This window comes from Amphichorda felina (assembly GCF_050947745.1).
Source record: "Amphichorda felina strain 45539 chromosome Unknown scaffold_4, whole genome shotgun sequence".
NCBI classification, from domain to species: Eukaryota; Fungi; Ascomycota; class Sordariomycetes; order Hypocreales; family Bionectriaceae; genus Amphichorda; species Amphichorda felina.
The window spans coordinates 1,821,038-1,844,022 of NW_028145046.1; the positions used below are offsets into that span (position 1 = coordinate 1,821,038).

Below are 22,985 nucleotides of genomic sequence, written 5' to 3' on the forward strand. Positions count from 1 at the left end.
GTAGGCATCTGCTGCCGGTCGCTTAAGCTCGTGGAATGTACAGCTAGTCATTAAATTACAGCCCATCATCGTATTTGCAGTAACTCCCCCCTTTTTCACATTGCCCCCTCACAGCTTCCCCGTCGTCCACTGCTCCACCAGCGTCCTGCTCAGCGAGTCGGCAATGGCCATGACGGTGATCATGGGGTTCACGCCGCTGGCCGTGGGGAACACGCTGGCGTCCATGACGTGCAGGCCCCTCGTGCCCCAGACGCGCCCAGCCTCGTCCACGACGCCCGCCTTGGGCGATGCCGACATCCGGCACGTCCCCATCTGGTGCGCCGAGATGAAGAGCGACTCGGGCGCGGGAAAGCCGTGCGATCGCAGCTTGCCCAGCCACTGCTCGAACTTGGCGTCCGACGTCGCCGCGTCGTCCTCGTCCTGCCGCACGAAGCTGTCCAGCCCCGTCGCCATGGATACAATCTCGCGCGCCCCGGACACGTAGTTGATGCGCGCCAGCGCGGCGATCCCCTCGACAATGTGCCGCTTGTCGAACTGCGATGGGTGGTACGCCACGTGCACGCGCCCGTCGACGGGGTCCGGATACACGCGGCCGGTGTCGCGGTCCTTGCCCACGCTGATGTACCCGTTCATCTTCTTCATCCGCGTGACTAGGTGCTTGTACTCCTTGCCGTCCCTCCAGGGCATCCACACCAGCCACGTGTAGGGCGTCATGCTAGGCGTCTCGAGCTTGACGCCATGGCCCGCGCCGTCCATGTTGTCGAACTCGGAGCACACCGACGTCAGGATCGGGCCGTCCCACGCGTTCATGTCCTCGTCGTAGATGGCGCCCAGCATCGACACCGGGTGCAGGTACAGGTTACGCCCGATCTGCGAATTCTTGATGCCCGACCGGAGCAACAGCAGCGGCGACTGGAGCGTGCCCGCTGACACGATGACCTTCTTCGCGTTGATGATGACCCTGCGCTTGACCCTCGGGCTACCCCTGGCGGCCACGCCCAGGTACTCGTCGCGCGACTCCCAGGTGCCTGACACGCCGGTGGCGACTCGGTGGCCGTTGGTCTTGGTGAAGTTGACCTTGTGGACATTGAACCCCTCGATGAACTTGGCGCCGTTGGCTTGGGCCTCGGGCAGCCAGAAGGACGCGGGGCCTTGCTTCTCGCCCGAGCGGCAGCCCAAGCAGCAGTGACCGCAGCTGTGCTCGCCGCCGCCCGTGTTCTGCGGGACCTCGCCGTGCGACCAGCCGAGCTTGCGGGAGCCCTCAAGCAGATTCCGGTTGCCCGGCGTGTGCTTAATGTGCGCCGTGGAGGCACCCATGGCGCCCAGGACGCGGTCGATCGACTCCTGGAAGCCCGTCGACGTGTAGAGGGGCAGGCCTGTGTCGGCCCACTGGCGGCGGACGATGCCCTGGGGCTGGAGCGAGGCGGACCAGTTGATAGAGCCGCCGCCGCCCCAGGTCTGGCCGGCGATGACACACATAGAGCCGTCATCCGCTGCAGAGGAATGGGTTAGCTCATAGGGGCTTTTCGGGGATAGACGGGATGGCGCCTGTGGCCGGGAGGAAACCTACACATGATGCCTCCGTCCATAAAGAGGCGGGTCGGGCCCTGCTCCTCAGAGACGGGGAGGTACTCGGGCGACCAGTAGTGGCCCTTGTCGACGACCATGACACGCAGGCCCGCGGCGGCAATGGTGCGGGCTGCAACTCCGCCGCCACAGCCGCTACCAACAATGACAACGTCCGTCTCGAGGACCTCAGGTCCGTCGCCCGGGGGGAACTGGATGAACTCAAAGTCATGCCCGGGACCCATCTTGGTGGCGATGGGGACACGGGAGTAGCCGAGGAGCGGGCCGAAGGAGGGGCTTGTCCGGGTCCAGGCCTGCTTGGTGAGGAAGGCAAGCTGACGCTGGAGGAGGCGGAGAGGCGCAAGGTGTGAGCGGCTCCAGTTAGTCAGGACGCGCTGGCGGACCTCGAGAGGCTGGACGGCAATGTTGGCGCAACCGGTGAGCACGTAAGAGCCGGCGTAGTTACTGCAACAGATGTCAGTGGGAGCCCCCCTGGTTTGAGAGTAAGGGGTAGTTTTACGTCAGGACCTTGATGACGCGGACAAGCATGGTCCTGTCATTTACAGAGAGGACGTCGAAGAGGATGCGGCGCATGAGGCCGCGGAAGGCGGGATTGTCGGAGGGCGCCTCGGCCCAGAACTCCTGGAGGACTGCTGCATTGTCGCCGTTGGCGGCCTTAGCCTCCTTTGTGTCGGGGAGTGGCGGGACGATGGTGTCGCAGAGGGCGAGTATGATCTTCCACTGGGCGTCGGTGAGGTCGTCACCGTCGGGGAGAGGCCTTGCGGGCACAGAGAGGACAGTGTCGGCCATGGCTGAGGGCGATGGGGATAACCTTGACGTGAACCTGGAGACGACCTACGGCGTAAATGACCTGGAAGTGATCTGAAAGTCGGGGTCCGACTTGGTCTTCCCCAGCGGCGACAGCCAGTAGATAATGTTCCCCAGACGACCCCAGAAAGTGCTGAGCGGGGACCGTCCATGGGCATCTGATCATTTGATGGCCCTTCAGGGTCGTTCAGAGCCGTTCAGGACAAATTGGACTCTTGGAGACCTTTGGCAGTGGGGACGCAGGGGCAGCTAAACCGCTTTGGCCACGCGTTTGCGAGATGCAGCCAATCTGGTCTCACGCAATCTGCTGATCTGGACTGCCAGGCACCACATCACCGGAATGGATCCATCAACTCCGAGGTCCAAAAGTCGGGTCCGTTCCGGTCATGTTGCGCTGTCTGCACGTGCTCCACCTCCAAGTTCTTGGGGTTCCCCCAACGTACCATCCCCAGGGTCTCTCTTCCCCGCATCGCGGTGTCTGACATTTCTAATAGTAAGACTTCAGGATCATACTCGTAGAGATGCGGGTATACGAGTAGTTGGTAGCCTATTACCTACTACTCTTCTCTGCCGAGATAAACTCCTTGGCCTCGTCCACTCCCATGTACCTATACCCTTCGTCGTCAGTACTTGTCTTCCACACGCGGACAGAAAAGACCGGCACTTACACGCTCAACAGCACCTCGGCAAATTCGTCCACGTCTTCCCCTCTTCCGCAATCCAGAAAGTGCCCAAACGAGTAGTTGGTCACAATGAAGTGTGGTTTGTCCCTCCAGATGCGGGAAAACTCAAACGAAGAGTCCGCTTCCCACAAGTGCCGCGACAGAGTCCAGCGATGGGCGTAACCCCATGTATAATCCGGCTCGACTGTTCTCCTGTCAGCTACCCAGGAACAACCATGAGGGGCCAGATGTAAGACCTCCTGCCTCGGGGCTCTTCATCGATGAATAGAGCGTTACGAAGGAGTACGCCATCACAATCGTCCTCCGCATAGATTCTGCAAAAATCCATCTCTAGACATCCAGCAAGCTCCAGTCAGCAAGGGCATTACCAGCCAAAGCACATCAGGACAGTACTCACCTCCCAGTCCTTCGGGGGATCCTCCCTCATCACGCCATCCCCAAGCTGCGCCAAGTCCCCCAGGTTGTCGCGTATCTTACACAACTCTCCCAGCCACCTCTGCAGCAGCGGCATGTCCTTCTCCCCCTGTGCGCGCAGCGTGACATCCCCGTCCAGCAGGCGGATAATCTGGTACAAAAAGAGCGATTGTGTGCGCGCAAGCTTCTCCACTGGCGTCACCACAACGCGGCCGGACTCGGCGTCAAGGAGCTCCCTCACGCTGCCATGAAGCGCCCGCATGACCATAGGGGTGTTTTCTCGCGTGCGGTTCGCATACAGCACACAGCCGGTGAAGCAGGAGATGATGCACCGCGGCGTGTGGTCCCGGTAGAGGTAGCGGTGCATGAATGGCGTGGCGTTTCGGGTGGCGGCGTCAGCAGTGAAGGCCTTGACACGGTTCACGACGTAGTAGAGGGGTGTTTTGGAATCATAGAGGGCCCAAGGGTCCGTGTTTTTCTGGATGAGGTGGTCAGGATGGGTGTCCCACAAAGACGGGAGGGGGTTTGCGCTCACACAAAGCTCATCCATCTTATCGTAGGCTCCCGTGATCTCCTCATCTGCCGGACTGGTTGGTCGCTCGACCATGGGCCCCTGAGCGGGTTGGACATGCGACAGATCCTGGGTTGGATCCTGGGTTGGTATGCTGGCGTTGGCCATCATGTCGATGAAGGGGCCTATGGACATGTCGCCATCGATGGAGTCATGGATCATATAGTCCGTATCAGTAGCGGCAGTGGTGGTGGTGGCGGTAGTAGTGACGCCAAAGTAGTTGGCATCTAGCGGGCCTGGGATGAAGGCGGAGCATGCGAGGCTTGCGGATGTTGCCCTCCCCACGGCGGGGAATAAAGGCGCAAACCCGTCTCTATGAAGCCAACCAGCAGCCTTGCTGGCCTTGCCGTAGATGCAATCGAGCTTCTTCTCCACGCACCTGGAGCATGTGGGCATCCGTCTGTCGCATCGCCGCTTGGCTTGGATACAGCCGTGGCAGTTCTTCTGCCTCGACTTGGACCAGCCGTCTACTGCCGTAGGGCCATTCATCGCGTTAAGACAATCAGAGCCAAGATGCTCTTTTGTTCCGTAGTGCAGTCGAGTGATTTATGGTGGTTTGTACCTTGGATTTTTGGAGGGGCATGATGTAGACTGGCGGTGGAGATTGACGGAGGTTGCAACCTAAGTATGGATGTGCTGTACTCTGTATTGGGTACTATGATCCGCTGCCTAGTGAGGAAAGCCAACTCCAAACTCCGCCAAATCCGCCCAACGCTACCCACCACACAAAAATAAAGTCTATGGACCCGTAGGTAGTGCAATAGTCGTTACGTATGTCTCTATTGCTTAAAGAGATTGACAATCTGTGTGATAATTGTACGCAAGACGAAGGCACATACTGGACTCATCGGGTTTAAATGGGACTTATCTACAGAACGACGGGTACTTGTATTCGTACATACAAGTGGAAGACAGGCAATCAGGTGGATGCCCCGATTGGGCCGTCAAAAATTTCGTCTTTCTCCGTCCAACATATCACCCATTACGTAGCTGTCCTTTTTTCTTTTTCTTTTTTGACATATCTTGAAGCAAACTTATCCGTATTCGAGCTCTGAAGGGATGCGCAAGATGAAGCTGTGCCCGCTAATTCAGGTGCCAAGCATCGGGCACCGAATGCTGATAAAAAAAATCATCACACTTGCTTACGAAAGAAAATTAATCTCACTTGTTTTAGAAAGCAGCCGTGCGAATACAGTACGAGTACGGATAACAATAACAACACCTATTCGCACTACGAATAGGTTGATGAGGCCAGCCATCAGCGCCACAATGGCTTCGGGCTGCGCCGCCACTAGCCACGCGGGACGCCCAAGATCCCACAATGCCCGTTATGGGATTAGGTGCCTCCGCACGCTAACGTCAGTAGGTTCTAACTAGGTACCTGATTAAGGCCTGGGCTGTCGCCCAGCCGTACTGGGGCGGAGCTGTCAGTGTCAGGTCAGCTCTGCTATGTAGGTGGGTGGGTGGCTGGTGCACATTTTCTCGCGCCCAGCGCCCAAGGAACCTCTACCTAGTGACCTCCTTTTCCCGCCTGCCGCTGAGCTCACCCAGCCTGACTCCTCGATCGCGATCTATTCACGGCCTTTTCCACACCCTAACGAACTCACCGACCTCTAGTGATACCACAAGCGACGTCGATTTTTCTTTTCTTTTTCCGACGAAAACCCCCTTATTCCCCTTAGTCGCATCCGTGGATTGCCAAATTGTTCGCGCCTGGGAACACCGAAACGACATCGCCGACATTTCCCGCCGCATGGTGTTTGCCCGCTGACGGCCGCCTCTCCTTTGTCTAATGTGTTGACGACAACGCCCGGGGATTAACGACGGATACCCATCATCATACGCATAGCCATACGCACACGTCCTCCGCCATGAACGGGCACGCCCACCGGCCCAGCGCCGACGAGTACGGGCTGCCCCCCAAAACCGGCATTGACCCCAGCGGCCGGGTCGTGGCCGAGTCTTACCGGAAGGATATCATCAATGGATTCGAAAAGGAAGCCCCGCTCTACAACCCCGTAGGTTCCCATGCCGTCATTCTTTCCCGGGCCCCCTCAAGCCCTGACATGATCCTCCAGATGAATCCCGAGCGACCCCAGAGCTCCGCGCTCGTCGACCTCAAGGACCCGATCCAGATCCACCTCCTGACCGAGACCGCCCTCACCGACAGCAAGGAGTACGAGATCCTCTCCCAGGAGGAGATTGACGACCTCAAGAAGCAGTCCCAGCTGCTGGTCCAGCGCATTGAGTCCACCAAATCCAACCTTCTCATCCAGTCCAAGTACCGCGATGCCGCCATCTCCATGACCAAGCTCTACTCGCCGACCCAGGCCGAGAGCAAAAGGAAGAGCCTGCTCGGAAACCGCATGAGCAGGGACGAGAGCGTGCGCGAGGCCGAGATGGAGCGCGACATCTGCGAGCGCAAATGCGAGGAGCTGGCCACCGAGCTCTTTCACCTCGAGAAGCGCCTCATGGAGCCCAAGCGCCGGCTGCTCGAGCACACGGCGGGTATCCTGCAGCTAACGCACAAGACGTCCAGCAGGCAGACCGTGGGCCCCAACGGCCAGCCCCTCAACGGCGTCCCCGGCAGCCCCGAGAGCATGTACACCTACACCCAGGGCCGGAACAGCCTGGACGGGCCGGATGACTTCTACACCGATGACACGAGCTTCCACGGATTCGACACGCTGGATGGGAGGGGCCCGCGCAGGAATCCTCTCGAGATTCCTACAAAGTCTCCCATTCGCGAACAGCAGAGCCAGCTCAAGGAGGAAATGGACCGCTTACGAGAGGACAACCAGCAACTCATGGACTCTGTGGCTGAGATGGAGCAGAGGTTGGAAGGCCTGAATGGGTCCCTCCGGGAAACCATTGTTCGATTCAACCCCGAGGAGAACAGCGCCTTCGAGGGCCCACCCAGTGGGTCGAGGTCACAGGATATGAAGCCGGGGGATGTACTGAAGAGGCAGGTCGAGTACCTTGAGACTGGACTGATGGCGGTTCAGACTGAGCAGGAATCATACATGGCTGGTTCTCGCCAGGACGATAGTGGCGGCGGCGGTGGAGGGGAGGAGCAGGAACTGTTGATGTTGTGGGATCTGATCCAGTCTGGATACACGGGCATCAAGCAGCAAAAGGACGACCGCCGAAAAGCACGGCAAGAGAAGGGGCTGGAGGATGATGAGTCCGACGATGACGGCATTGACCTGTCCGAAACGTACTCGCTGTACAACTTCTCATCTCGCGTGCGCTGGCTGTATAGGCAGGCAACCATGCTTAAGGACCAGAAGTCGGTGCTCAAGAGGCAGATCAAGCAGCAGCGCGAGCTCAACAACAAATCGGACGCCGAGAAGGATGCCGACCTAGCGCAGAAGCAGGAGGACCTGGACCGCGCAGAGAATGAAGCCCTGGAAACCCAGAAGATGCTGTCAGATGCGCTTGAGGACCTCGAGAAGGCACGCGATGCTGCCGGTGCCAGTGAGACGGTGCAGGCCGAGCTCGAAGAGCGGACCGCGCGCACAAGGGTCCTTGAGGCCAAACTGCAAGATCTGCAGGAAGCGCTGCGCGAGGCCGAATCCGACAGCGATGATACCCAGCAGCGGCTGGCCCAGGTTGATGCCTCCATCAGTGCCCTCAGCGGACAGCTCGACAACGCGATCCAGTCAAGAGACGCTGCTGAGGAAAGGGCCAGGGAGCTACAGAATATCCTCGAGGCAAGGGAGAAGGAGCTCGAGGAAAGGGAGAAGGAGCTCGAGGAGGCCGGGGAGCTGCAGGACACCCTCAAGGCAAAAGAGAAGGAACTCGAGGACATCAACGTTTCGTACGCGGAGCTCAAGACCGAGGTCACGATTGCCCGGGCGGAGCTCGACGGCGCCTACGGATCGCGTGCGGAGCGTGCAGCCGACGCGGCCGCGGTGCAGAACACCAACGAGATCGACAGGCTACGCTCGGAGCTGGCCGAGACGGTCAAGGAGCTCGAGGGCATCACCAAGGAGACGATCGCATCGGAGCGCGAGAAGGTGGACCTTGAGAGCAAGCTGGACGAAGCGCTAGCGGCGCGATCCGAGCTCGAGGCCGACATGGGTGCCATGCGCCAGCGCCTGGAAGATGAGGTACAGCGGTCCCGCACGCACATCTCCAAGCTGCAGGACGAGCTGGACGGTGAGCGCCTGCGGGCAGGACGTGGGTCCAGCGACTCGGCGAGACCGGGCGCAGGCGCGTCGATGCTGAGCGAGCAGTTCAGGGCGACGATGCGGGAGGAGCGCAAGAAGTACCAGGAGGAAATGCGGGTGAGTACCAACAGACTGGCCACAGCCGCCACCAGGATAAGTATGAACGTGCCGTCGCTGACTCGTATCGCAGGAGGAGCGCGCCCGCGGCCGGAAGCTCGAGGAGGAGCTGGCACGCCTAAAACGAGCCCAGGGACCTGGCAGGAGTCCGCTGAGTCCCCGATAACGACGCCATTGTACCAACACGTCTATTTCCTAAAGGGTACTATCATTATCATCACGCATAAGGAAAGGGTTTTTTTCGGGTTCAAGCTGGCGTTTTCCTGGTTCTGCAACGTTCCAACCCTGTAGGTTTCCACGCTTCCCATACATGAGATGATCGCCAGCAGCATCATCTTCTTCCTCATCATTTACTGTCCTCTTAGAGCGCGTACATAGACTAAATCCCCTCGCGCGTGTGCCTTTATTTTTAGATCACGACATAGTAGATGAGGCCATGGATATCTCGTTATCTCTATTCCGGGTTGGTATGGACATGTTATATATGTAATTGTGTACACGTATGTGCGGTTCTGGGGAGGCCTCGGAGCTGGTTTATTACACAAAGCGTGGGGGAGGGAGGGACTGGGGCGGCCTTAGACTCTTAGGGGTATGATAAGACATGACCCTTTGAACAGTATCATCTTTTTTTTCTCTTGCCAGGTTTTGCGGGAAGAGAAGATAAAACTTGGACTGCCTGCGTTCTGTGAATGGTTTTCGTCATTCACCCCACGGAGTGACGCTGAAGTGGTGTGGAAGCGTCCCCCATCCTGGACCAAACGGTCGACTTTATTTTCAGCCTCACTCTGTGACGGCGCCCGATACCACAACGGCACGGGACGGGTGCTGCAGATCACGACTCACAATGATATGTCGGGAAAAAAACGAAGAGGTTGCAACCCATCCAGCAAGTCAAATCGTATTCAGCTACGTAGTACGTATCAGCCCTTGCCTGGAGGCCGTTCCGCCCATTATGTACAAAAAAGCAAAGACTGGCCCATCTTCAAGGTCCAGTCCCGATCTTACACAACTATTCGTCCACCGCCCCATGCTTGATGTGTATGACGATAAAAGAATAGCAGGCGGTGACGACATGGAAGAAGAAAAAAAGCAACAAAATCCAGACCTGCGGGCAGAAGCGCCGTCCTCCGCTGCGTACACTCCAGCCAGTCTAGTGAAATCTAGTAGTAGTCTCCCCCTCTTGAACGCCAGGACCCAATGTAAATGCATTGTGAAATTAGGAGATGAAAGGTAAAGGGGGCGTCGGAGCCTGCCGTTGAGGCCAGCACCCTGAGAGATCAAAGTCTCTGCGTGATTAAGATCCGTGTAAGCACAACGATGAAGTGCCGAAAGTGAGTGTCGAGAAAACACTCCCCCGTGAAGGTGGCTTCGCATCCGTTACGAAGCCGGGTATTATAGGGGTTTGAAAAGAAGGGTTCCCGGATGAAAAACTCCAGGGCCTATCGAATGATATCAGTTTGGGGCTTACTCGGCCAGATATGCCAAGCCAGCCCAAACTCTCCAGTGCAAAATGCCAACATGGGCAAGACGTGTGGCCATGTCGTCAAGGGCGGCGTCCTCCTGTCCGTCCCGCAAACACTCGTAAAAGTCTCGCGGCTTACTGCCGGAGCTCATTCGCTTCTCCGAGGCGGCCGTGTAGAGGCTGACTGCCGAGAGGCCCTTGTATTCGTGTACCTTGTTGCCCAACTCTTCCATCAGGCGCTGGTGCAAGTGGTGCTCCGCTTCCTGATAAAGTTCGGATTCGAATTGGCAGAGGCTCGACTTGAGCCTTTCTTCAAAGACGGCCAGCATATCCGAGGGCGCGTCCGTGTAGCGGAATATCTGGATTGCCATCGAAGGCGCAATAGCCCGCCACCTGGTGTTCTGGTCCGTCGCGTGCGGGGCAGTGTACAGCAGAGCGACCAAGGAGTTGTAGAGGTCCTGGGCCTTGTTCTTGGCCTCATTGTGGTCGGGAGCCACGTACGCAGGAATGACCAGCGATGATCGGGGAGATGACGAGTTGGAGCCAGCAGAGCTGAAAACGAGGCTGGATGGGCGGGATCCGGTGGCTGGGGTGCTCAAGTTGAAGTCGGTACTCAGTGTTCGGGAAGAAGTCTTGGATCCTTCGTCGTCCTGCGCGCACCCGAACTGAGCGGAAGCGGTCAACCGAGCCACACGCTCCAGATCGTGGTACAGACGCATGCAAATATCTAGATTGATAGCATCTAGCATGTCGGCCCGGAGTTTGAGCAGGCGCTCATGGTCGAGTTGTAACGTCTCGGGCATCCTGGTGCCGGCAGCCGAAGGCAGGATAAGGCGTGACAGGCCCTCGAATAGCACTGACATTTCGCCAAAACTCCGGGGAGCGTTGCCCGAGGAGCGCTGCTTAGCATTCTGATACCACAAGGTCGATCCCCCAATTCCCATTCCAGAGTTGTTTAGCTTCTTGTAAAAGTACCGTTGCTCGAAGTGAGTCGTATCCTGTATCAGTATCGGCCGCAGGCATCGAATCTGGTGGTTGGCCACGTCCAGCTTCATATGCTCCAGGACGCTTAGAAGTTCCCTCATGCCGAGGACTAGCGTGCCCAAATCATTTTCCCGGTTGCCCGTCTTGACCAGGTTGAGCATAGAATCCACCTCCTCGTCGCGCATGGGCGCACAGTGTGACTTGAGTACACCCGATAGCCACTCTGCAAGTTTCTCCAAGTCAAGAACGCCCCTATGGAATTGCTGCATCAGCAAGTCCACGTTGAGGCCCTCATCTAGAACCTCGCGATCGCGCTGGGGTACCAGTGTCTCCAAAATCTCCTTAATAGTCTTGAGGAGAACAGGGAGGCACCAAAGGTGGTCATTGCCACATTGACGGTAGAACTCGTCGCGGTTCAGAACAAATTGCGAGAGCTGATCCTTTAGCGTGCGCCAGAAAGAATCGGAGCGCTCTTGTTTCCTCCTGCCCTTGTCACCTTCGACATTAGGCCTAAAATGCAGATCTGGGTCAAAGTTGATATCGTGCCGCAGCTTGGAGTTATGGATAATCTTGGTGACGTCGAGCTCGCTCAGCGTATGCTTCGTGATCGGCGGGTCTAAGGGGACGCGCGAGGGATGCGAGTGCGCACTGCGTGGCGATTCTAGTGAGGCAGTCTTGGGGGTTGTGGTTGTCTCCGGTTCCTGCTTCTGTACCGGCTGGATCTGCGGCTCTGTTTCCGGTCTCGTGTCGGCCTCGCCACTAACCGAGGTATTCCTTCTCGATCGGTCCATGGGAACTCCAGTATCCTGTTCGGGACCCATCCTAAACTCTGTTTTTCCCCTTTTGGGATGCCAAGATGAGAGTTTGCGCCGTCGCGAATCGGTTTGTGAGGGTAAGAATATATCGGATGTAGAGTATCGCAATGACCACTGCGCGAGGTCAAGCCTCCTTAAATGGTAGAGACGATTTGGTTGCCTTTGGGTGGGATTCGTGGTGCGACTTCTTTGGCTAGCTGCTGATTTCTTTAGTCAGTACCTGACTGGAACAATATTTTTCTTTCGAATCCAAACAAGCAAGGGCTCGTTTTGTGCGTCGCGCTTCCTATGACGAGGGTGGACTGGGCTCCAGGGCGTCTGGCTTGCGACCAAACGACTGGGGACAGACAGAGGGCAACAGACCACCCCCTTCTATTTCCAAGCCCCAACGCACACGCACACGCCCACAGAACTGCAGGATTCTGCCAATGCGTGGAAGGCAGATGGGGATGTTGGAGGAGTCATACATACAGGTGTTGAAGATCGAGGATTGCCAGTAGACTTCAACTGGGAGGCGGTGAAGGTTGCTTATAAGTCTGTTGGCTGGGCGGCAGCCACGTCGTCCGATGTGTCGTCGTCTGGTAGAAAAGGATGCAGCAAGGCAACCCTACCTATATGCAGGTAGACAAGAGTCGGTTGGAGTGCGCTCTCATCAAGCAGCCGGCCTCGGCGGTCGACGTCTATTGGAAAGTTGCCGAGAGAAAAGGTTCGATGTCCGGCACGGGGGCAGACAGAACGAGGGGGTAGTTGATCCTTGGATCTCTCGCAGAGGAATGAAGGGATTGAGTGAGTCGCAGGGCCAAAGCAAATGAGCGGGCTCTGGTGAGACGAAGTCGAGGGAAGAAAAGTCAACAAAAGCCAAGGATATGAAAGACGGCAAGTTGAACGAGAGGGTGAAACTGTCTTGCGCGGGTGGGAATAGGGAGTCGAGGGGAGAAGAATCGTGCCAGCCGGGGGGTGGAAGGCACGGGGCACAGAAGTACTACTCGTACGAAGGCAAGTTACTAATTCGAGAACCAATGCCGAGTTTGCAAGCTTAGAAAAGAAAAGGAGGCCCTACTTGACATGAATGCAGAGGAGTTGGGCCCCAGGTGGAACTTTGTGTCTAGTATTCCCTACCTAGCATGAGTCGGGGTCCGCCTAATAACACGAAGCCGCCAGGTGCATCCAGCATCTACTACATAGTACATAGTATGTACGAGAATCCAGTTCCCATGTCATGGGAGGGAGGGGGATGGGGCTTGGGGGCATTGGGTGCAGCACACCCCAGCGCTGCCCGGTAGCGGCGAAGTACCCGACCAGCGCTCCATGCAATGGATGGGTATGCTGCAGCGGCCCTGACTAGGTCCTGCCCACAGGCGGATTGCTGATGTGATGAGGGGCAAATGGGGGTCACCTGTCCAGCGGCATCCATTGGATGGTGGTGTGGGTGCCCACTACTAGGTCGGTACCTACTCGTAGGCCCCGGGCCACTAATAGCCCAGGCACGTCGGGTTCGTTCAGGAGGCGACTAATACTACAACCTCCGACGTTAAGTTCTGCACTGATCCATTAATACTGGTGGGGTCGCCTTGGGCTCGCCGCTCGCCGAGTCCCTGGGTGGCCAAACCCAAGGATCCAGTGCTTGGCCTGACTGGCGACCCAACTGGTCGGGCCACTGACTGACCCTTTAACCAACTCGGCGTCGGCAGGTCAGCTGAGTCGTCTTCCATTAATAATTACCTTACTAAGGTACTATTCCGTGGCTTTGCAATGCATGACTGCCCTGGGCGTACAGGATGCTGGCTGTGCATGTATATCCGAGAACCACATCACTTATCGAGATGACACATACCACAGTCCATAGCAGCATACTCCGTACTACGGGTACAGGTAGTACTAGTAGTAGTAGTAGTAGTAGTCGTAATCTGGCTTCTGCAGAGACGACGAGCCTCAGAACGGCGTCGGGTGATAGAGGCGCATATCCACCTCATTTCTGGATCAGGTCCGCTGCGCGATGAGCGACGCTGGCCCAGCACGCGCCAGGGCGCCAGTCCCTTGCATCACGTCGGTGCAGGCGACCCCTGCGCGGCGAAACGCAGGGGAAGAGATGGTGCTAATTGAAGGCTCCTCATAACTACCCCCAGGTCCTCGGTTTCAAAGTGGACAGCTCAGCTGCCGTTCCTGTTCACTGTCCGGCGAGTTTAGTTGACCGAGCCGACCTTGACTCGTGGCTGGAACGCAAGCACATGTGCACACCTCTGACACCGGCGTGGAATTGTGGCTTCTCATGTTCGCCTTCGGAGACTTCCCCCGAGGCTCAGTGGCCGGCAGGACTGTAGTATGGCAATCGCATCCATCCGTCCCTCCCGTCAGCCTGTCATGTTGCTAGCCTATTGCGGCAAACAGTACTACCTAGTCAGCCAGCAACTGAGGAGGGGGATTCGACTTGAGCTTTCTGGATGTTTCTGCATGCGTCGTCGCCTCAGGTACATTACCTAAGGTACATGCCAACCGGGAAAGGCCCAAATCTCATCTTGAGTCAAGCGCCGCCGAGGCCCCACTACTAATGGACGCCATCTCACGTGGCCATTACCCCATCAGGCCCCTTCAGCGCCGTCGAATAGTATTCCCTTTTGATCAATAGCACGAATATCCGTACCTCATATTGATGGTACTAGTGGTGCAGATATACCGTCATACGAAGATGAAGGGATGCACCTTTGGGAAGTCAATATCATCTTGTAACTGTCGTAGATTTCCCAACATCAACTGTACCACCTGAATCTGTCAAGGTCTTTCTTTTTTTTTTTTTGGGTGGAGGCTCGCTACCTATCAATAATGAGGCGCGCAAGTCGCCGCCGGCAGCCCACTGTGTCACTCAAGTCACAACCTCAAAGTCACCCCTCGGCATCCCCCCATTCCCTCCCCTAGTGCAGGTCGCTCGGGAGCTCCGTAGCCCGTGGGCCACCCAGCCCACCGGCGTCAGTACATGTTAATTAGTACTTTCAGCAGAAGGAGGTGACTTTTTTTTCCCCCAACCTCTTGAGGAACTGGTGGACAACAAGCAAACCCCTCGGTGCATCTATTCGTAGTACAGGGTTCGTACTAGTCCGTCCGAGTTTACCTCGGAGAGACTCAATTACAGATGCTGGGCGACCTCTATGGTGCAACGTCCCGTCAAGCGACCATGGGATCACGATGAGGTCTCACCGGCCGTGCGCCGAGCCCGCGTAATGCCCAATATTCATGCCGATATTGAATCTCAGGGCGGCACTTATTCAATTCCTCCAATGGGTCATCGGGGGCACGGCCAACGTGAGCAATGTACTCCTGTGCACTATGTCATTAATGATATGTGTTAGATCTCAGCAACAAGGAATATATTGGACGGAACACGAAGACACCCTTAAGTTCTTGCCCGTGTGCGAGGCGTGTGGCTGCGGTAGCACTTTCGCGCTGAGCCACTCTCACATCGGAGACCCGGTTCCATGGACTCGTATGGAGCTGTTCGGCATCCTAGCCCCCCCACCACTGATCAAATCATCGTTCACGAATCACCTGTTCACCACTGCAGCAGTTTGTTTGGCCCCCTGCCGATCCCAGCATTCAATCCCAGGAACACGGAGTACTCGGTCTCCACCGCCCCCGTTCTCGATGGCCCTGTACCGATCACGGGGTCACGCCGTCACGGACCACGGCCTCACGGGGGAGGCGGGAGCGGCGCTTGGCCGCGCAGGCGGAAAATGAGATTGATTAATGAGAACGAGAAGCCCCTGTTGTGCGAGCGCCCGGGACTGATCCCCGGACCTCTGCTCAGGCCGCAGGCGCATCCTAGTGATCCTGTGTTATTAACAGATGCCATTGTGTGCCATTGTGTGTTATGAATTTATGAGCCCATCCAGGTCAGGCCCAGAACGTCCCCAGCAGACACCCGGGCCAACGCTCAGTATCTTCCAATGGCCACCCACCGGTCACAGCCCGTCCATCGTGTATGTTTGCCTCGTCAGGTGGCACACAGCGATATTTTTGCTTCTCCTAGTGGTCGACGTCCATCATGTTTGCCGTCCCCATGCACCCACCTGCGAAGTTGTCCAGTCCCCAAGTTGCGGCTCAAATCCCTTGCTTCTTACACGCGGCTGCGCAGGCCGGATCTGGGCACATGCGTTGGTCCTCCGAGGCTCCGACCCATGCCGTGCCCTCCAATATGTATGTGCATTGTGTGAGAGGCTGGTGGCAGGTGCAGGACGGTCAGCACGGTGTATCACCAACCACAACACTTGCCTGTTCACCGACTTCGAGCCAGGTCGCGAGATTTGCTCAACGGCTGCAGCCTGCACCACTGTGCTGCTGCTGCTGCAGCACCAGGGCATCCCGCATGGGCGATCCTTGCAACACAACCTCCCCCGGGAAGTTGAAGCCCTTTTCCGCCCATCCATCCATCCCACCATCTACTGTAATAGCGCTGGATCCCTAAAAAAAAAAATTTAAACCATCCCACAGTGGCACAGAGTTGCATCGTGAAACCCGCGCGCATTACTGCAACTCTGACGCCACCCTGGGCCTGCGACGTCTGAACCAATTTCATGCCTTCGCCGCACTTCGGAGATCCTAATCTTGCTTCGGAAGCCCGGGGAGGGGGGTTGGGAAAGTCTCATTTTGCCCTCGCGGTTGTGTGAGAATGCTCCAGTCTTGAGATGACTTGCATAGGTATCACTCGTACGGAGAGAGCTTGGGTCATGGATGAGTCTCCCTACACAAAAGCAATAATCTTCAATGACCTCAGCGATGGCCAGGGCACCACTCGTTCCACCGAGGTTCCCAGTCGCCATCCCCCGCCAAGGACTCGTTGGATTTGAATGGCGCTCTTGGCCTCACACGAGAGCTGCAATGCAATCCGCCGTGGGCATGGGGCCATGGACGGTCGCAAAAAATTGCCTTGCTACCGTATCAGGCATGCACGTATAATGCCGTCATCGTCAGTTTCTGACAGACCTTCAGGACCATCCCTGAGTAAGTTTAGTACTCGTACTCGTAGCCTTTCACTTTCTCAGCCAGTCCGAGTCTCCCCCCCTCCGATCCCCAAAATCAATCGCCCCCTGAGACACTGTCCAAGCTACGGAGTAGTCGTATAGGAGCCGACCATGGGTCAATACCTCGCCCTGGTCAAATCAGGCCACAGACATTTCAACTCGTTCGATTAATTCGTCTACGAGCATGTCGTGCCTGTCGCCTCGGCAATACTTACCCCGTTCTTAGGCCTCTCCTCCTGGTCTGTACATACTCGTGGTATCCGTACTACCTAGACTATCCGATTGCCAGGGGTAGCCACGTTTTCCCCCTTACTATTTCCAAATCCAACACCAACAATCTGTGCCTCTGCTCCGCCTCAACTGCTTCGCCTCACCTCATCGACGTCATCGACACTTACCGCGCCGTTCTAAAAATTGTTCTAGAGGGCGAATGCGAATTCCGCAATCGCTGGCGCTTAATCCTCCAGGCTTCCCGCTCAGTTCCAGCATGCCGGAGTCGCCGATCTAAAACAGCCCTTATGGCGCGCCCAGCCAAGGGCTGCATTGCTGTGGCTGAGCATCTGCGGCTGCATGAGGTTTGGCTTTACCAGTAGTATAATGCCTAGGGGGAGATGGGTTTAAGTGCTTCATGTACTTCGTATAAGCATGCTGTGTGCTTAGACACATGCGAGCGAGTTCAAAACAGACCGGATGTTGTTGGTTCAGCTGTGGCCAGTACGCCCGGCGCGAGGTTGCTGGTGAGATGACAAGTCCACTTTGGAGACTTGATTCACACCAGCTGTCAAGTATCACAATTACCGAGCTGGGTTTACTCTGCTCAACATGTAAGCTGAAACGGCGTGTCAACGCAGGTGTCAGGGAGCGCATCTGGTGATCAGACACATGCGATTGAATGCAAGAGCAAGACACGGCCAAAGTGCCTATGCAGGTGGGCGAGATGGGGTTCTAGACATCCACGAGACGTGCAGTGAATAACCTCGTCGCCTGGGCGACAGCATCGTGTAGCTAAGCCCGTAGACTATTTCTTCCTCCTTTGACGGGTTGGATTCGAACTCAAAGCTGGGTACACATTTTGGCCGCATTGGTATTCACCTCGTGTTCCTCGTTCCAGTGATGATTGCCCAAGAAACAACAATAGAGATGTAGCAACTCCGAGCTCTTTCAACCCTGAGGATCATTTATCTCTGACTAGTCCTCGCGTCCGACGCATTCGGTAGCCCTGGTGCTTCCCATCATCATCTTTCTTCTGTCCCGAACTCGTAGCCGTCCAGAAGTATGGTATCACGGCTCTTTATCGAGGAGCACTCCTGGACTGAATATCGTCCATGTCGCCACAGTCCTTGGAGATCTCTCATCACATAGCCCAGGCCAGCAGTACTCCAGTCGGGCCAATCCATCGTTCGAAGGTAGAACAAAGATGGTCGACGCTTCGTCGCGCGGCAAGATATCCGGGTCAATGGTTTGGGTCGCAACACTTTTGTTTAATTCCGTCTGCGCCTAATATCGATAAAACAAGCACCTGCCGGCTGAACTCCTAATGCCCACGTATCATGACCCTTGCCAAAAGATATATCGCTTCGTATCGAATGTGTTTAGCTCAGGAGGAGCGAGCCCTACGCAACAAGTTAGTCCCACCCAGGCATCCCACGCACAACTTGAGTCAAGGAAGACAAACCGCCATGAGGACGCAGCATATGCTAATGTATGGGCTGAGCCGCTCGCCTATCCTCGCGCACTTCCAGAAGATGCCCGTGACACCGTCCTTGTTCCTGTCCATGATGCTAGGGAAGAAGTGGTGCACGTAGGCGCTTGTGCAGATGTTAAGGAGGATGATGAGGAGGAGTGATTGGAAATTGAAGAGGGCCGACTGCAATACTGGTTAGTCGGGTCATGGAGCTCTCCGAACCAAGGGGGTGGAGGGGCAAGGCTCACCATTATGGCGTCGGGGGGCAGGAAGTCGCCTCCAAATCCTCGCGAGTCTGATTAAAGCGTGGCCTTCGCAGAGTCGTCGTATCGGTTCAGAGGGCTCGATGGTCTAGTTGTGTTGCACTTTCGTGTCCTAGTTATGATGGAGCTAGCGTGTTGTGGTGGTGGCGGTCGATGTTGTTGCGCAAGGTGTCGAGAGGAGCAAAGATTTGCCGATCCCGCCTGCTGGGAGATGGCATTGGTGTCACAGGTGGTGGTTTCCGTACAGGGAGTCAATGTGAAATAGCAAATAATTACAAAATAAAACTAAATTATTTGATTGAACCACGACTACACAAGAGAATATTCTGCTTTCGAACTCTCAGAATATATCACTTTCTATGCACTGTGGTCCTGGAGTCGTCTGGATGCGCCAGGAGAGCCGTAGTTGGTAAATTACATAGAGTGGGGCTAAGTCAATGCTCTACTCCAACCTGGAACTTCGCGACCAGAGGGCAACCCGTCCATCAGCAGCCCCGAGACGCGCTACCCTATAAAACAACCATCGGCGAACCCCCGACGAGCGCAGAACCTCTAAAATTTCAATAAGAGCATTACACCGAACCTCTCTCCTTCGTGGAACGCCGGCTCACAGGCCCCCAAACCGCCAAGATGGAGCCCCGTGCTCGTGCCGGCAAGAATGTCGGCAAGATGAACTTTACACACAATGAGCGTACGTCTCGAAGTGCCCGTCCAGGCTATAGACCAGAAAGAACCATCGTCTCACACAATCATGACAGTTGCGATGCTCCTCTACGGCCACGGCGACGTCAAGAACCCCCTCCCCGAGACGGTCCGCGTGCTGGACGAGATCCTCACCGACTTCATGCAGTCCATCGCGTTCGAGGCGGCGCGCGCAGCGCACTACTCAGGTCGGCAGAAGATCAAGTACGAGGACTTTGAGTTCTCGTTCCGCAAGAACGAGGCCTTCCTGGGCAAGGTGCACGAGGTGTTCGAGAAACAGCGCGAGATCAAGAAGGCCCGAGACGTGCTGCGCAACACCGAGGAGGAGATTATGCGCAACGCCGCCGAAGAGGAGAAGAAGCGGGAGAAGACGGGCCCCAAGAAGGCCGCGGCGGCAGACGAGGAGCTGGGCGAGGCGGACGACGATGCCATGGCGGAGGCGGATGCGCTGGGGAAGAAGCGGTGATGCGATGATGCGTATGCAGCAAGCTACCTACAGAAAGGTGCGTATTGGCGTTCAGGGTGGCATTTGGCGTTCTTGGACTCGCAGCGGCGAGAAACGAGCGAGATTAACTAGGTATTTCAAGGTTTCCACGGTACGGCGTTTGGTCAATGATATTCATGGGGTCAGAACAGAGCATGGCTTGGTATCAAGAAAGTTTTACATCATCTCGTCCTTGTGCACACTTAAACTTGTGAACAATATGTTTCCCCAAATATAACTCCCCAGGGGTTGCTCACAGCATCTTGCGAACGATATCTCTCCTCAGATACGCCAAGATATGTCCATAGTTTCCAAGATTTCCTAACATCGTGGAAATTCAAGCATATTAATATTGCCATAATACCAAGTACATCAACACCATCATCATAGGCTTATCAATATCCGTGATAGACAACTAATATCGTCACAATAGGTACCAGATTCACTGGGTCCACAGGCCATATTGAAATTTGGTACAGCTCGAGTACTTTAGTCTCGGGGATATGCCAAGCCACGGATCCCGGCGGCAGAATGGAGTCAATGGACCCTTCGAGTTCCTTCGACCGGGGCAAAACGGGCCTCCACCTCCCCTCCATCTCGGCCAATCGCCCCACCACAAACTCTTCCCTGCGATGTCGGTCAATCGGTCACGGCGGCCAGGCAGCCAAAACGGCCCCCAAAACCTACCCACCTTCAGTCCGGCCGCTCCGCCCGCTTTCCCTCGATTTGGATTCGCAAGTTCGGCCTTGAAAATCCCCGAGTGGCTGCGGCGGCCACGGCGGAGCGAATCTCTGCTACTTGCGACCCCACTCGACGTGCTGAGATGGAATGTGACTCGCGAGTTCAAGGTGACGGCGTTGGAGCGGTCTGGTCACCAGGCGGTGGCCATAGCCACACCAGGCGCATTGCATGATGCATGTCGAAAACTCGACCGAGCGCTCAGTTCGGCCCATCGTCTGGTGCTCATGCCTAGAATCTCTCTTCCGTTTCTTTGCTGTCTCGTTACTCCTCCTAGAGACGTCGAGATGGTAGCGGCCTGTTGTTGATTTGATGGGTTCTGTGCGAACCATCTCCCTTCCCACCCAACCACACGGAGCATCTTCAAAGAACCACTCCCCGGTCATGGCCGAAGCACCCGGGGCCCCGCTACCGCGTAATGCGGGGATGACGACCGCGATGGCACCTGAATCCACGGCCAACCTGACCGTCGACGAATCCCAACTCCAACCTCCCAAAGATGATTCCCGGTACGATGCCGAATCAAAACCAGAGCAATGGCCAACCGAGTCATCCCGGTATTTGTCGCCGAGTCCATCCCCGAGTGGGAGACTCTCCCCCGATGGCCATGGTTCGCTCCAGCCGACCGAAGGACACAGGATATTGCGGCCGTCGCAGGTGTCATTCTTTCAGCGCTTCTGGGTGAGGAATAAGGGCGCGGCATTGGTGGCCATGTCACAGCTCTTTGGTGCCTTGATGAACTTGAGTGCTCGCATTCTGGAGTTGGAGGGCGACGGCATGCACCCCGTCCAAGTCCTGCTCCTCCGCCAGTCCATGACATCCGTCTGCTGCTTGACCTACATGTGGTGGATGGAGACTCCTGGCGCTTTCTTTGGGCCTAGCGAAATTCGACGTCTCCTAGTCATCCGGGGAGTTTCGGGCTTCTTTGGCATCTATGGGTACGTCTATTAGCTGTGAAGAGGTTGAACAACCCGCTGACAAGGCCTGAAGGATTTGGTATTCGATGATGTATCTTCCCCTGGCTGATGCGACTGTCATCACGTTTCTTGCCCCTGGCATTGCCGGGGTTCTGTGCTACTTCCTCCTCAAAGAGCCCTTCTCCAGGATAGAACGTCTCGCAACCATCGTGGCCCTCTTAGGTGTCGTTCTCATCGCCCAGCCGCACTCCATGTTTTCCCGTTCATCGCCGTCGGACGAACCATCATCGAGCGAACCCCACGAAATCGAACATTCTCTTCCCGACATGGATCACGAGTCGACTTCGGAGGAGCGTTTAGTCGCCGTAGGAGTCGCACTGCTGGGCGTCTGCGGTGCTGCGGGTGCATTCACGACTCTTCGGATGATTGGCAAGCGGGCACACCCCCTGATCTCTGTCAACTTCTTTGGAATTACCTGCACCGTGATCTGTATTGTCGTTCTCGCCCTAGCCCCCGTTCTCGATATCAGCCAGCCAATGCTCCGATGGATGTGGCCCGGCTCTGCCAAAGAATGGTTCCTTCTGCTCATCCTGGGTGCGTTGGGGTTCACCATGCAGTACCTCCTGACCTCAGGGCTACAGGCAGACAAGTCGAACAGGGCCAACTCCATGGTTTACACACATATGCTCTTTGCCGTAAGCTTTGACCGATGGGTCTTCCATCACGAGATGAACCTGATGAGCTTCGGCGGGTGTGCCCTCATTTTAGGCAGTGCCATTACGGTTGTCTTCCTGAAGAAACCGCCGCCAACCAAGGTGGACGACATTGAGCTGCAGAGGAACAATATCGTAGGAGAGGAGGAGAGGTCACCGATGCTCGTAGGCGTCGGTGGGAATACCGACGATTTATCCCTATCGAGGGTGTAGTTTCAACTTTAGGGGAAGCACGTTATCGTGGCTGGCCTAATTGAGGGTATAGCTAAAGTCATGATAGATTTGGTATATGACCATGATACCTAAGTACACTAAATTCCCGATTTACTCGTTCATAAGTACGTACCTATGGAACATCTACTATTCAAAATAACGCTTGGTCCAAGGTTACATGACCACAATTGAGAGAAACTAATCAACGCAGTGTTGCTTGATGGTCTAACAGAGCATTTTAGAAACTTGAATATCCTTAAAATGACAGGCTAAAACATCCAACTCAATAGAAAGTGGAGTAAATGTATGTTTTGTCATTCGGGCTAGGGAGCAATGCGGCGGCGTAGTACTGCTTTGAAAGGTGTAGGGTAGATGTGGAAAGAGGATATATAGTCACGTGATAGACCCACTCCGCGCTAACTTACGGTAGGAGACGCGATGCTGAGCCTGCCGCCTTGCGCAACGGCAAGCTGCAGGGCTACAACATCTCGTCGCAAATCTTTCGAGCTCATCGAGGTGCCAGCTTCACCTTCTCCATCCTACCACAAGCAATGCGATAAAAGTCTATTTCGAACCCACCGATAGTATTGAACACCGACAAAGTCGTCATATACAACTTGAAAAAAAAAAGCGAGATACGACCGCCA

General features: G+C 56.0%; 7 protein-coding genes across 7 annotated transcripts; 3 read left to right on the top strand and 4 right to left on the bottom strand.

Moving 5' to 3' along the window:
* Positions 1–108: 108 nt before the first annotated feature.
* ACO1O0_004352 (uncharacterized protein) lies at positions 109–2,376 on the bottom strand (the record flags this gene model as incomplete). Its single annotated transcript, XM_083193792.1, has 3 exons — positions 109–1,493; positions 1,571–2,031; positions 2,087–2,376. 3 exons carry the CDS (start codon positions 2,374–2,376, stop codon positions 109–111), a joined length of 2,136 nt encoding a protein of 711 aa, XP_083050740.1.
* Positions 2,377–3,058: 682 nt separating this feature from the next.
* Positions 3,059–4,551, bottom strand: ACO1O0_004353 (Zn(II)2Cys6 transcription factor domain-containing protein; the record flags this gene model as incomplete). The annotated part of the gene is made up of 3 exons (XM_083193793.1): positions 3,059–3,181; positions 3,475–4,298; positions 4,389–4,551. 3 exons carry the CDS (start codon positions 4,549–4,551, stop codon positions 3,059–3,061), a joined length of 1,110 nt encoding a protein of 369 aa, XP_083050741.1.
* Positions 4,552–5,933: 1,382 nt separating this feature from the next.
* ACO1O0_004354 (Up-regulated during septation-domain-containing protein) lies at positions 5,934–8,517 on the top strand (the record flags this gene model as incomplete). The annotated part of the gene is made up of 3 exons (XM_083193794.1): positions 5,934–6,080; positions 6,141–8,351; positions 8,425–8,517. 3 exons carry the CDS (start codon positions 5,934–5,936, stop codon positions 8,515–8,517), a joined length of 2,451 nt encoding a protein of 816 aa, XP_083050742.1.
* Positions 8,518–9,815: 1,298 nt separating this feature from the next.
* SOK1 (T-complex protein 11-domain-containing protein) lies at positions 9,816–11,588 on the bottom strand (the record flags this gene model as incomplete). Its single annotated transcript, XM_083193795.1, has 1 exon — positions 9,816–11,588. The coding sequence occupies one exon, from the start codon at positions 11,586–11,588 to the stop codon at positions 9,816–9,818; it is 1,773 nt and encodes a 590-aa protein (XP_083050743.1).
* Positions 11,589–18,284: 6,696 nt separating this feature from the next.
* On the bottom strand, positions 18,285–18,559 carry ACO1O0_004356 (protein kish; the record flags this gene model as incomplete). Its single annotated transcript, XM_083193796.1, has 2 exons — positions 18,285–18,491; positions 18,557–18,559. 2 exons carry the CDS (start codon positions 18,557–18,559, stop codon positions 18,285–18,287), a joined length of 210 nt encoding a protein of 69 aa, XP_083050744.1.
* Positions 18,560–19,201: 642 nt separating this feature from the next.
* ACO1O0_004357 (transcription initiation factor TFIID subunit 13) lies at positions 19,202–19,739 on the top strand (the record flags this gene model as incomplete). Its single annotated transcript, XM_083193797.1, has 2 exons — positions 19,202–19,262; positions 19,330–19,739. The coding sequence occupies 2 exons, from the start codon at positions 19,202–19,204 to the stop codon at positions 19,737–19,739; spliced, it is 471 nt and encodes a 156-aa protein (XP_083050745.1).
* Positions 19,740–20,879: 1,140 nt separating this feature from the next.
* ACO1O0_004358 (DMT family transporter) lies at positions 20,880–22,338 on the top strand (the record flags this gene model as incomplete). Its single annotated transcript, XM_083193798.1, has 2 exons — positions 20,880–21,433; positions 21,486–22,338. The coding sequence occupies 2 exons, from the start codon at positions 20,880–20,882 to the stop codon at positions 22,336–22,338; spliced, it is 1,407 nt and encodes a 468-aa protein (XP_083050746.1).
* Between the last annotated feature and the right edge of the window lie 647 nt (positions 22,339–22,985).